At 43.7% G+C, this 12,791-nt stretch overlaps 1 protein-coding gene across 17 annotated transcripts in view; it reads left to right on the top strand.

The window, feature by feature from the left end:
* Kcnma1 (potassium calcium-activated channel subfamily M alpha 1) overlaps positions 1-12,791 on the top strand; it is a 700,771-nt gene that overhangs the window by 477,269 nt on the left and 210,711 nt on the right. For all 17 annotated transcript variants that reach the window (XM_021182666.3, XM_021182664.3, XM_021182654.3 and 14 more), the window contains exon 10: positions 11,997-12,107. In XM_021182666.3, the coding sequence (XP_021038325.1) occupies positions 11,997-12,107 (111 nt within the window). The remainder of the gene's footprint in view (positions 1-11,996; positions 12,108-12,791) is intronic.

Raw genomic sequence — 12,791 nt, 5'->3', positions numbered from 1 at the left:
TGATTGGGGCCTAGTTTAGCTATTTATTCAATATAGGCTGTTCTTCTCATTCATGTTCGTGCTACCTCTCCCTCTCCCCCTCCCCCTCCCTCTCCCCATTCCTCTCCCCATCCCTCCTCCTTACTCAGACCCCATATGTTTCTTTATGCCTACTTACTACCTTGGCTCTACATGGGCTGTTCCTCCATCTTCTCCCTACTTTCAGGTTTTACCCACAGTGATTCCAGGCCATTTTTAAAGGCCATAATATGGTTATTTCCTTAAAAAGATTCTTTTTATTTGCCCCCTCTTGGGGGTCTATCCTTGCCAAAAGAGAGTCACCATGTGCTGTACCTTCATGTTTATTCATTCCACATGTGTTTATTGACTGCCTGCTCTGTGCCAGGCATCAGGGACAGATACATTCCAGCACACCTATTAAACCCTCCAGCCGTACAACAGCTCTTGCTCTCTGTTGAGCTATCTGGCCACCTAAGTGGTTGGGAAGTTCAGCTTGAGAGCTTATTTAAACCTGCCTTAGATCCCAGGGAGTCTCCCTGCAATGCTGTGGTTGCTCTCAGCCTGGCCTCCAGTGTGCAAGAGTGGGATGTGGGTTAATTCATGTGGTGCTATCTTGGCTTGATACCATGGGCTTGCTTTCCTTTCCTGTTTATGTGGATCTCGGGTGACGCTCACTCTCACTTCTCCCAGGCCTGCAAGGGCCGGACTGCTCACGGGAGGGATGTTTCCCATAAGATGTCATTTACGATTTCTCTGCCTCAGACATCGCTCAGGTTGAAATGGGACTGAAGTCTTGCATTTTACACAATCTTTGATCCCTTGTCAGGCAAAGCATTGAGCACTTCTCCTCTCGTAGCCCACGTGACTCCCCTGCAATATCTCAGGATTCCTAGATTTTAAAAACCATAAATTAGCAAATCATCAACATATCACCGGGGAGGTTCATCTGGTAGCGATTGTAGTCAGAAGGAAACATGGGCCCTAATAACTGATTTTCACAAAGATACAAAGAATTGTAGACAGACAGATACAGTAAATAGGAAGACAAATAGATAATTCAAGCTGACAGGCCATCTTGAACTGATTAGGCATTCTGCTTTGATTAGCATTAAACTTTTTGTGGAAAGAGGAAAAAAAGAAAAAAAAATATTGCCCTCATACTTTGGGAAAATGACCCCTGATGACTTCTGAAATTGGGTCCTGAGAGGCAGATCACAACGCATTTGGCATTAGATGCCCCACATGATGTAGTGTCCCAGGTAGTCCTTTCCAATGGCAGGGGCCTTGGTGGGTGTGGATACAGATACTTCCTCCTTGGCATCTGCTTTGGGTCCTTCTCAGGCATGTCTCCAGTCCTTTTCAAACTTGAACATCTGAAAAGAGACTTGGCTGCATAGTCAATCAAACTCCGGGTAATGCGGATGGGATGAAGGCTTCCCCTCTGCCCCCCTTCCCTGCTGTCTTTCTTCCCTTCCACACTCTTAGCAGAATGTTCCACCTATTGTTCTCTAAACAAGAATAGAAATGTAGGTGGGAGATGAACTGGGTACCTTGCGGGGTGGGGGCGCATTCAAGCATAGACTTTTGCTTTCAAATATCCTACTTCCATTTACAAAGGAATTCTGATTATGAATTTTCTAATTATAATCCCGAAAGACTCTTTCTGCTCAGCCTCATGTTTGATGGAGTGAGTCCTTGCTGGGTAGATTTAGAATCCCAGGAACAAATGCAAGCATCCGAGACTAAGTTGCACCCTATTTTCTGTCTTCCTGACATGCCATTCATTCTGATAGAAGTCTTTCCAAAGTTGCGACGAGCAGTTCCTTGCAGACTTGGGGTTCTTTCCACCACTGCTGTCACCATGCTCTGAAAATAAAACAGCAAACTTTCTCACTGGCCAAGTCCAGCGTCTCTTTGTATTAAAATATCATAGATATCAATGCAGCATGAAGGATGTGGAAATCTGATTCTGTTGCTGTCAGAGTTGAACCTCCATACAGTACTGGTATTACATGGCAGCGGCCTGCTCCCATCCCCACAACCGTGGAGACTTGCTCTGACTGTGGGTACCGGTTGTCAGTAAAGGTCATTGGCTCTCCCTCCTCTGTGCCATTCCAATAAGGAGATGTGGAGGCAGATCAGAGATGCATGATGCTTCTCACAGATGCCAAAGGGTCTTGCCAGCTTGCATCTAAAGCAGATTTAGGAAACCACCCATTCCAACACATTGGCTCAACAATTATTCAAACCCTCCCATGAGTCGGGAATTGTGCTGGACTCCGTGGTGAAGAGGAGTAAGAAGAGATTGTGATTGTTGCTCTCTTGGAGAATATGTGAGACCTTGTCTAATCAGAGCTATTCAAGGAGCCAGTGGCAGCTAAACGGGAGCTTGATTATGTAGTAACATCATCCCAGTGAGCTGTTCTTTTGGCTGGAATTTGGTACAATAAAATCAGGAAGGTGTGAAATAATCATGAAGGCAGGAAGCAAATTAGAGAGAGTGTTCCTAAGATCACACGATAACTCAGTGTGTTCCTAATGAGCTCACTGGGGCTGTTTAGGGTAGAGGTAACAGCAGAAAGCCAGTGTGCCTAAAAATCTTACAGAGCTAATAAGCAACCCAGGAAAGGGGGCTATGGTGACATTCAGGAGGGCTTGGGACATGGTAGTAACATTGGGAAGTCTACTTCTCCCTAAGCCAGACAGGTATCCTTCTGTGATAGATCATATCATGCCTCAGCAGGCTTTTGAGTCTATGGCTCCTTCCAAATCCCCTGGGAGTTGCAGATACTGGCATTCTATGAAGGCTAATACCAGTAGAGATGTTCTTCAACATCAGATGGTTGTTACATCCTGCTTACATCCTGATAAGCCCATTGTAATTGGAAAATAACCTGTATATAAAATGCACTCAGTGTGCTTTACCTACTGAGCATACGAGTTTAAACCTGCCTAACATAAAGGCTACATTAAAACATTAGTCTATAGTTAGGCAAGGCCATCTAAACACAAATCTAGTGTTGGATAAACCACATAACTTGTTTACTGTCAAATTGAAATTGAGCAGAATGGCTATACAGGTAGCCTTTGGCATCAGTCAAGTAGAAAGCTTCTATGTGGAGCCTGCCTATTTTGGAGAGCATCTGTATGTATTTTGAGTATGCTCAGAGAGAATGGCCAGCAACTTTTGCTGGCTTAGGCAGCACCCATTGGGTCTAGTGGGTGAGAAGGGGAGGATGCATCAGGCTGTCACAGTGAGACAGCCAGTCGCAGTGGCAGGGTAGGATGCATGACTTGCCAGGTGTGTTAGGGAGAAAGGTTGCACTCACCTTACAAATCAGTATCATTCCCAAAGAGAAAACTATAAACATTTTACATATTTGGAATTATTTTTTCCTATTCCACCTTCATTTCCAAGTGGTGAGGCTGGCCTGTTTGGGTCAGTGTTCTCTGAGTTTGTCCAGGTAAGGCCAGTGTTCTCTGTGTTTGTCCCAACAGTAGATAGAGACAGGGAAAGCTTCTTTGATCTAAAGAGAGAAATGCTATTCAGAAAAGGAAACTGCCTAGGATGAAAAAGTTCGCATCAAAGGTGTCCTGCTCTATTGAGAATGGCTAAGGATCACCGAGTCCCAAGTAATGAGATGAATGAGATGTAGAGGCCAGAGTGCATTAGGAGACCCAAGGAAGAATCCGTGTAATTTGTGGTTGCATCACCGTTGTACGATTAGTTATTAATAAGTCTGTCTAAGGCTTGAGATGATGGCCAGTTTGTAGAGGGCTTGCTGTTCGAACGTAAGGTCCTGAGTTCTGGATCCCTAGAAAGTATATTTTAAAATCCAGGCACAGGAGCACATACGCATAATCCCAGAGCTGGACAGTCAGAGACTTATGGACCCCTGGAATTCACTAGTTATCCAGCATAACCAAACCTGTGAGCTCCAGGCTGAGTGAGAGATCTCATTTCAGAAAATAATGTAGAGAGTAATTGAGGAAGATGCCTGATGCCAACCTCTGGCTTCCATGTGCACATGTGCCCACCTGTGCATGTCCAGATACAAATTCCCCTCTCTGAAAGGAAATAAAGGAGAAAAGAGATAGCAAGGTGGCAGTGATGTGATAATACCTGATCACTGGAATGGGTGGGTTAGGGAGCAGGACAGGGGGAGGGTATAGGGGGCTTTGGGGATAGCATTTAAAATGTAAATGAAGAAAATATCTAATAAAAATGTAAATAAAAAAGTATCAAATTAAAAAAAAAAAAACTAATGAGAAACTGAAGCAAAGGTCAACCAATCTACCCTTAGAGATCTATGGTTGTAAGCAACAGAGATGGATTTTTGCTGCCTAAGCAATTTTTTAAAACCCACTAAAGTAACTTATAAAATCCAGGAGAAATCTGAAGAGCAAGGTCCCAGAAAGGACAGAAAACAGCCAGAAATGAGGCTTTGCCATCCAGGAAGCAGAAATTCATGGTCATTCATTACAGAATTTGGCCACCAGCGTGGTTCAATTGTTACCATTATCTCAAGCAATGATTAGACTCTCTTGGATGTGGAAACTTGATTAGAGGAAACAAAACCATGTGTAATTAAAAGTGAGATGTGTTTGACAGAATGAATGGTGTATGCTTGATAGGTGGAACCCATACATGCTAAGGCTGTCTTTGTCAACCCTCGGATTGATAGTCCATGGAGGTTACAAGCTACAAGAGATGTGTAGTCATTCCTTACCTGTAGACTGACTCTGACCCTGTGTCCTGCCTGATTATGGAGATCTCATTATGGTTAGGAATGGTGGCTGAGTTCTCAGCTACAAATGACAAAGTGCATCAGTTTTGCAGGCCAAGTTCTGTTAAAGGGCTCCCAGGTCTCCTCTGATGGGTCGTTCAATGCTCTGTTCCATGACCTTGGAGCTCTGCTTCATGAAGGTGCCTTTGCTATTTGGATCTGTTTGCTCTACTGTCTGCCCCATTTAGTGAAGCAGTAAAGCAGCCTGCCTTTTCCAAAATATTCCTGTTGACAGCTGCGTAAGACGATTGCTCCATTCTCTTCCTCACCGGGAGGCACATCACATTTCCTTCCTTTCTCATTAGCAAAGCACTAGATGTGGCCAAGAGTAGACGATCTTAGCCTTAAACCTGCTTGGAAATCCCTTTGCCTTCTCATTCTTCCTTTCCTTTCCTTTCCTTTCCTTTCCTTTCCTTTTCCTTTTCCTTTTCCTTTTCCTTTTCCTTTTCCTTTTCCTTTTCCTTTTCCTTTTCCTTTTCCTTTTCCTTTTCCTTTTCCTTTTCCTTTTCCTTTTCCTTTTCTCTTTCCTTTTCCTTCCCTTCCCTTCCTTTCATCTTTCTTTTTATCCTTCATTTTTCTTACAGGAAATAGTTATAGTCAGGTTGTGACTGTGGGCATGATAAATACTCTGTGATTTTGTTTTCATTTTTTGCTCCTTTATGGACTTGGGAAAAGATTTCTGGAGGCTGAGTTGGACAGCCATTCTTACAGTTTACTGTTCAATGTTGACCGTGTTGCCTCTGGCTTAGTGTCCAAGCCAAGCATACTTTTGCAACAAATAAGTCTTGAAAACAAGTGACATGTGTCTGTATGTGCATGCTGAACTAGAGCTAGTTTCTAGGCTAGGATGGGAGGACACAAACAGCAGGCTCTAGTCAGTTCGCTTTGATTGTTGGTGTCAGTCTTTCCCCATAGGCAAGACAGACTCCTAGGAATAGATTTTTTTAATAAAGAAGAAAGAAGGAAGGTTGGAATGGATGAACTTTTTATTCTGTAGTGAGGTCACAAGCCAGAAGGAGAGAAACTGTTCTGAAGGCACAACTCAAATCAGGGCCAATTGCCTTAAGACAACACAGTCAGAAAGTCACAGCTGGGTGATGTGAGAAGTGAAGCCCAGGTTTCATGAGGAAGAAAAACTCAAATTTAACACAGCAGGGCAAACATGAGCTTGGTACTGACTACCATGAGGCTTGCCGGGACTCTAACCACCCAACTTCTGTGTGACAAAATGCTACCCATTCTTCTTGCCAAGCACTCCTTAAAATCCAATCGACTCACTCCAGGGGCTGCTAATGATAGGAGGTGCCGGGAAGAGGTGGGATGAGAGAGGCATGATTAGAAGGCTCAGCAGAAAGACAGAAGAGAGTCTAGCATATGTATTTGATATAAATATTATAGTTTCACAGAGACATCTAGATCAATACATGCCACATTTCATCTACCTCTTTGACAAAGTGAGTGCAATGTATTCAGAAAAAGCTGTATAGGATTTTCAATTTACTCCGTATGATTTATTGTGACAGGATGGCTATGGGTTTCTTAAGTCCTTTATACTTGTTCCAGTAAAAATGGATATAGTATCTTTAAAAATAAACAGCCCAGAGACATGCATTTTATACTATCTTTCTGGTGTGAGGCCTGGCTAAGGAGAGATCTAAGACCTCCCCGACCTTGGAAGACCTGATTGTGATCAGATTTGCCTCAGTCCTTGCTCTTTGGCTTTTGGGAGACAGAGGGGGTTGGGGGGAGTAAACAGGGAAATCAATCAGGAAGGGATTGCAGACGTCTAGACAAGATAAAATGATGACAAGAACTAGCGTATAGGCAGGGAGCAAGCACCCCGTAGGGATTCATGAGGGGTCTGGTGAGTGAGGTCCTGTCAGCCTCTTCACTGGTTCCAAGTCACAGAGGCCTGAGGCTCCACAGTCTCTTGTTACCTAGTCAAGGTCCTTTCCACCTCATTTGATGATGCTTCTTTTTAGAAGGCATCAAATAGAGGGCGCTGTTCTGCTCTTCCTAGGTATTCACCTTGCACCAAATGGCTGAACATGTTTCCTCATCAAAAAAATAGAGACATTAGACAAAGTGTGTGTCATAGACCCTCTGAAGTTAAGATATACTCAGATATCTGTGTGGGGATCTACCACCAAAACCTTTACATGGTGAAGTGTGGAATGTTTCAAAAGTGGTTGGATCTCAGAATTACTGCCTGGTGTGTGTGTGTGTGTGTGTAAAGTGTGTAGATTTTTGTTTTCATCAAACTAAACTCCCTGATGGCCTATCATCAGAGCCTTGAAAAGCCCCATCCTCCTCTTATACCTCCTGCCCTAAGGCCATCCTGAAACAGCTTGCCACTCAACCCTGGAATGTTGGGCTTCCTGGCCCACCAGAACAACACAAGTAGAGTGACCAAGGAGAACATAGATGACCACAGTCTAGAGATGGAGGTGGCCAGTGGTCAGAGGAGCACTCATAAATATTTGGTGATGAATGATGACCTATGGCATAAGTAAGTGGCAGTTCCCAGTTACCCCTTAGAGAGTCCAGTGTAGCTATACATTGGTCTGTTAAGATGTAATCACACTCAACTATGAGATGCCTTAGTTGTGGCACAGTCTATCTATGCTACCTATCCCTAATTAACCCACTTTCTAGAGCCCTCACTCAGTGCTGGTACTGGATAAATAACTTCCTTCCACCGAGTCATTTACTACCATTGTGTTAATATTTAACACACTTCCTTGTTCATCTGAGATGGATCTTTCATCTAAGCCATTTATATTAGCTTAAATTTATGTTACCTTTGCCTCAGAAATATCTGTTCATCCATCAAGCTTTGTCCCACCTACAAGTGTCAATCAGATTAAAGTAGAAATGGCTACCGATTTAGATCTATTGTCTGTCTTCACAGTTCAAGGGATCAAGGCCACATAGAGTCCAGGCATGAAGATTAACATTGGGCTCAAAGAGCCAGAGCCACACATGAAAATGGTTTGGTTCCTTTCAGTGTGACCCATTTAAATAACTTCTGCCGTAAATAGTGATCTCTTTGTTGTCCTTCAGATTCCTGGTCTGGTGGGAGTCCTCAGCTCCATAGGAAAGCAAAGTCTGGTCCAGATGCTGACATTCCTTTTGTAGTCCCTTATTTTCTCATAGTGCATGAGTAAAGTTAAAGTTTGGTTTAGAGTCTGTGCACAGTGGCTTTGGTAATTTCTATGTCTCTTATTTTTGGTTGTTGTTTGTTTTCTTGAACCTTCTGGGCCATTTGAGCAGTGTAGCTTACACTAGAGATACTGAGAAGCTGTGATGTCTTACAGGGGAATTTTGTCTTTGTCCATCCCATTCCTACAACAAACCTCTCTAAACCTCTAAGAACTCCTGCAGTGCCTCCTCCTCTATGCTTTGGCTAATCCTGCCCAACCTGAGGGAACCAACCTTCTACTGTCAGCTCCCTCCCCTTGAGCACTGAAGTCTCAACACTTGGACTATATCTCAAGTCAGTTAGTTTTACTTCCTGTGAACATAAGGGATGCATCTTACAGAAACAATTTCAGAGGGGTGATCTAAAGATATGCTGATGGTAAGAACTTGCAGTTGTTTGAGGATTAGATGGAATTATACAAGCCACATGCTGTGTACTGATACAAAGATATCACACAGTCCCTACCCTTTTAGAAGGCTGATGGTAGCTCCTTTGCTGGCCCACCCATCTATTACCTTTCCAAGAAGATCTTGGAGATAACCTCAGGAATGAAGTGTTCTTCACAGTGCCTGTAAAGCTCTGAGTTGTTGCTCCTAAGATGAAAAATTGGTGAGATCTGTCAAGGACTATGTAATTAATTAGTGTCTGACATCAGAGTATGAATCTCACCAGGCAGGTCTGTAGGTATTGTGGAAGCCAGCAGAGATCATTTGGACAAGAATCTCTGACCTTCCTCAAATCATGCCCTGTAAATATCCACTGCTTCCAAGGAGCCCATGCTCTGCTCTCAATCATAAACTATTTTCAGTCATATTGAATAGGTGGGATAATATGTATCACGTTTCTTCTTTCTGAAACAATATTCCTCCCCAAACTACTGCCTGCGGGATGATCTCCACTTGCCAAGCTTTCCCACACTCCCATAGGGAGTCTGGCACTTCCTCAGGCGTGGGCCGCCAGGTCTGATCTTCCAGTGCTGATACAGGGCTAGAGAGGCAGCATCTCCCCATCCATCAATTCTGACGACATTCAAACATTTTCAATATGTGGGCTCCCTGATAACTTCCATTGTATGGAAAACAAAATGGAGGGAAATGATTATTGGCACAAAGGGGGAAGGCCGTAAATCTTCAAATCAGATACAGGACAGATTGGAACAATATGGCTTCTTCAAGGTTGCCATGATAATGTACCTAATAACTCTCTCTGGGCAAAAAGGCAATCTGCTTTCAATCAATCCGCTACCCCCAGCATCTCCCCTTCCTTCTGAGCAAAAATACCAATTATGTTGAAGGAAGATTTTTTTCTTCCTTTTTTGATAAGGACTGCTCTCCACCCCAGAAATCATGCTGTAGCTAAAAGATATATATTTTCAATTGTCTAGTATGGTATCAGACAGCTAACACCAAATTGAAAAAAAAAAAAGTCAATCTTTTTACCCCCTTCCTCTCTCCTGCCAGCATTTGTCTACTCACTTCTTAAGAGAAGTGAAAGCTAATTAAAGGCTTAAGGGATAATATTGATTGCATTGGAATATATTTTATATGTACCCGGCACACTTTCAAATAATAGAACCATGACTTTTTCTAAAGCTAAATAAATCAGCTGGCCGAGCCTTTGATTCAAGGGTGATGTGTTGGGGCAGGGCTCATCTCCTCCCCTTCCACTTCACACATATCTCTCTCAGGATGAATGATTTCAGAACAGCAATGGGGGAGGGGGAAGATGCATACTCCATTCCTTATGTACAGGACAGGAAGGGTGAATGTTCAGCTGTCTCAAGCCACCATTCATTTGAGTCTGGCCTTGAATAATAAGCAGGCATATTCTAGCATAGAACGCTGAAGTTTGCAATATCCGATACAGAGGCTAGCTAGGTTGGATGAACTTCTCAGCTTCTCCTGTATGGACTGGAATAAGTAGCTTGTGTGGGACATCCTCTCTTTGCCATCAAAACAGGGAACTAGAGTTCTTTCTTACCTAGCTTGCTATCTCAGCTAAGACACAGACAGTCCCAGCTGCAGAGATACCTGTAAAGTGGATTCTTGTTGGAGCATTCTCCTTCCTAGTGTCTTTGTGCAGGACATTAGAATGCAGCGGGTAACCCTATTATCACTTGTGTGGAGTTGAAGTCAGGGGGAATATCCTCCTTCTTGGTCATTCTCTGGACATGCTTGTCACTTTAGAATCATAAATCTCATTCAGAACCTACCTGCATAGCTACTGCACTTTGCCCATACATGCACTCATGCTACAAGAAACATTTTAAGATATGATAAAAATGGGGAAAATCCAAATAGTTTGTTTATTTTGTGAATTCAGTTACATAGTATATTTCACAGCCTTATAGTCAGAAGGGTTCATGATAGGTAGGTTCGGACATTAAGTTTGGATGAGTGGCTAAGTGACCCCCCAACCTAGCATGTGCTGTTGAGAGGGTGATGTGATCATCTTAGGATGTCTCTTCTGAAGGACTCCATTGCCACCCTTCCTTCACCTTCATGACCGTGGCTTGCCTGATTGCTAAATACACCACCGTAACAATAACAGTTCATAATGGCAATATTATTAACTGTACCGCACATATTATTGATTTACTCTTTGTTCTGCACCATTATCCTTTCCCCAATGAGTATACTGCATTATTCTCACATCCTTAGTCAAGCACCAAATTACCACAAAAGGGCAGGCTCTTGTAATGACGTCTAATGGGACATCACATAAACCATCATCACTGCCTCCTATAATAAGCTGCCTCCAGCCAATGAGCGTTCTGCCATGTTGCAATGCGATCAGAGAGATTATAAAGGGCAAAGGACCTGGGCACTCTGAATTTTTCCTGGGAAATTGCCTCACTGCATGTTCACCACCTGACGTAGTCTTAAAACACACTAGAGATCAATCCTCTGTAACTGTCAGCCTGCAAGGTAGAGAGAGGTACCAGTTCAGCTACTTAGCACAGTGTCTTTGATAGAAGCCAATGCTCATGGCTTCATGACTAAGCCTTTTGGTCTTAGGGCCAATTTTCAGATCCTGATCTTGTGATTGAATACCATGAAGCATATGTAGTGAACCAAGGATACACTGATGTTCAGGTCACATTGGTTCAGGAAGAAATGCTAGAGAAGCTGCAGGTCTTACATGCTCTGGAAAAGGTGCTCACTTTCTTGGGATGAACGAATATTTCTAGAAACAGAGTTCAAACCATGCTAGAACAAAGCCAAAATTTTCACATCCATTACATCCCTGGCTCCTGCCTATTGGAAGGGTCTTCAGGTGAATTAGTTTAGCTCTTGAGAGCCTCAATACCCAGAGGCAGCAGCCCTCTGGGGACACAGTCCCAGCAACCAGCTTGATTGTCCATTCCATGGGCATCCCATCTCCATTTAGCCCTGAGTAATGCTCACTTACTGTAAAGTGTTACATGCCTCCATTGTTGGAGAAGTTATAGTGGAAAAATGCAAAATCTCCTTTTTACTGCTTATGGCCAGCCGAGCCTATAACGTGTCAAGCCGTACATTAGCCACCCTGATAAAAGTCCTCTTTCTTACACACAAAATCATCGTTTCAGCAAGATTTGTTATCTCATTACCTGATAAGCTGTATGTCATAAACCAAGACTGCTGCGGTAAATCTCCCAGGAGGACGCTTTGTGGGCAGAAAGGGGGAGATAGGAATCTGCAAGGGACTTGATAATGTAGCATTTAAGCACAAGCGTAATGTCACTTATTGTTAAATGCATAAAGCCACTTGGCCAAGTGGCTGGGCTTTTAATAGGATTCTGTGCAGCATCAGGTGAGCAGCCATATGCCTTTTTTTTTTTTTTCTGTCCAGGAGCCTCTGAGCAACTGTTAGTGATATCGCTTTGCCTCATGACCCTCTGGGGATGGGTGCTGGGTTTACTGGGGTTGAGTGGGGAGATGTATTGGTTCTTCTGCCGATCAGAGATCAGGGTCCGGGGTCATGTTGCTGAGTCTGGTTGGCTCTAATTGCTTTCTCCTGTACAGGCACATTGTAGTCTGTGGACACATTACTCTGGAGAGTGTCTCTAACTTCCTGAAGGACTTTCTGCACAAGGACCGGGATGATGTCAATGTGGAGATTGTCTTTCTTCACAAGTAAGAGCCCCCTGCTGCCACCAGACCCCGCCACCTAAGCTCATGCTTCTCTCTGAGTGCCTAGAGGCGGTTGGAAATTAGGACAGGGTTGAATAAGCCACGACCGATGCTGGCTCCTTAGGTAAGAGGTAGTTTTTCCGAAAGCATGGGGAGGTCACTTTAGAACCCTTGGATCATGAAGCAGAACCCTTGTTCAGAGTTGAAAGCAAACTCCAGTGAAGCAGTCTAGGAGTGTATCTGAGTTTCTTTCTGAAAGATTTAACAGTGGAATTCCCTAGTCATCCAAGTTACCACCCTTGCACCTTCCTCAGTGGTGTGGACCTATGCAGTCAGCTGTGTCTGTCAAGCTGGGGTAGGATGATTAACACTGTCATGTGGATACTTTACCACTGCAGGAGAGGGGCAAGCAGGACAAGAGAAGAAGCAGGCTGACATAGTTACTTCCCACACTGCTGTGGCAAACCACCTGACAAAATAACTCAAAGAAAGAAAGAAAGGTCTGTTTCTGCTTGCAGTCTAAGGATCCATAGTGACACGGCAGGAGAACACGGTGGTGAGAGTGTGAGGCAGCCAGTCGGTCACACTGCATCTGAGTTCTGGAAGCAGAGAGAGATGGATGTCAGTGCCTAGTTGGCTTTCTCCTTTTGTATCTAGTCTGGGACCCCAGCCTATAGGGCGGTGCTG

The sequence above is a fragment of the Mus caroli genome, unplaced genomic scaffold (genome assembly GCF_978045245.1).
Source record: "Mus caroli unplaced genomic scaffold, Mus_caroli_1 scaffold_12, whole genome shotgun sequence".
In the NCBI taxonomy this organism is placed as follows: domain Eukaryota; kingdom Metazoa; phylum Chordata; class Mammalia; order Rodentia; family Muridae; genus Mus; species Mus caroli.
Note: the sequence above shows the minus strand (reverse complement) of the source record. Positions and strands in the feature narration are given on the sequence as shown.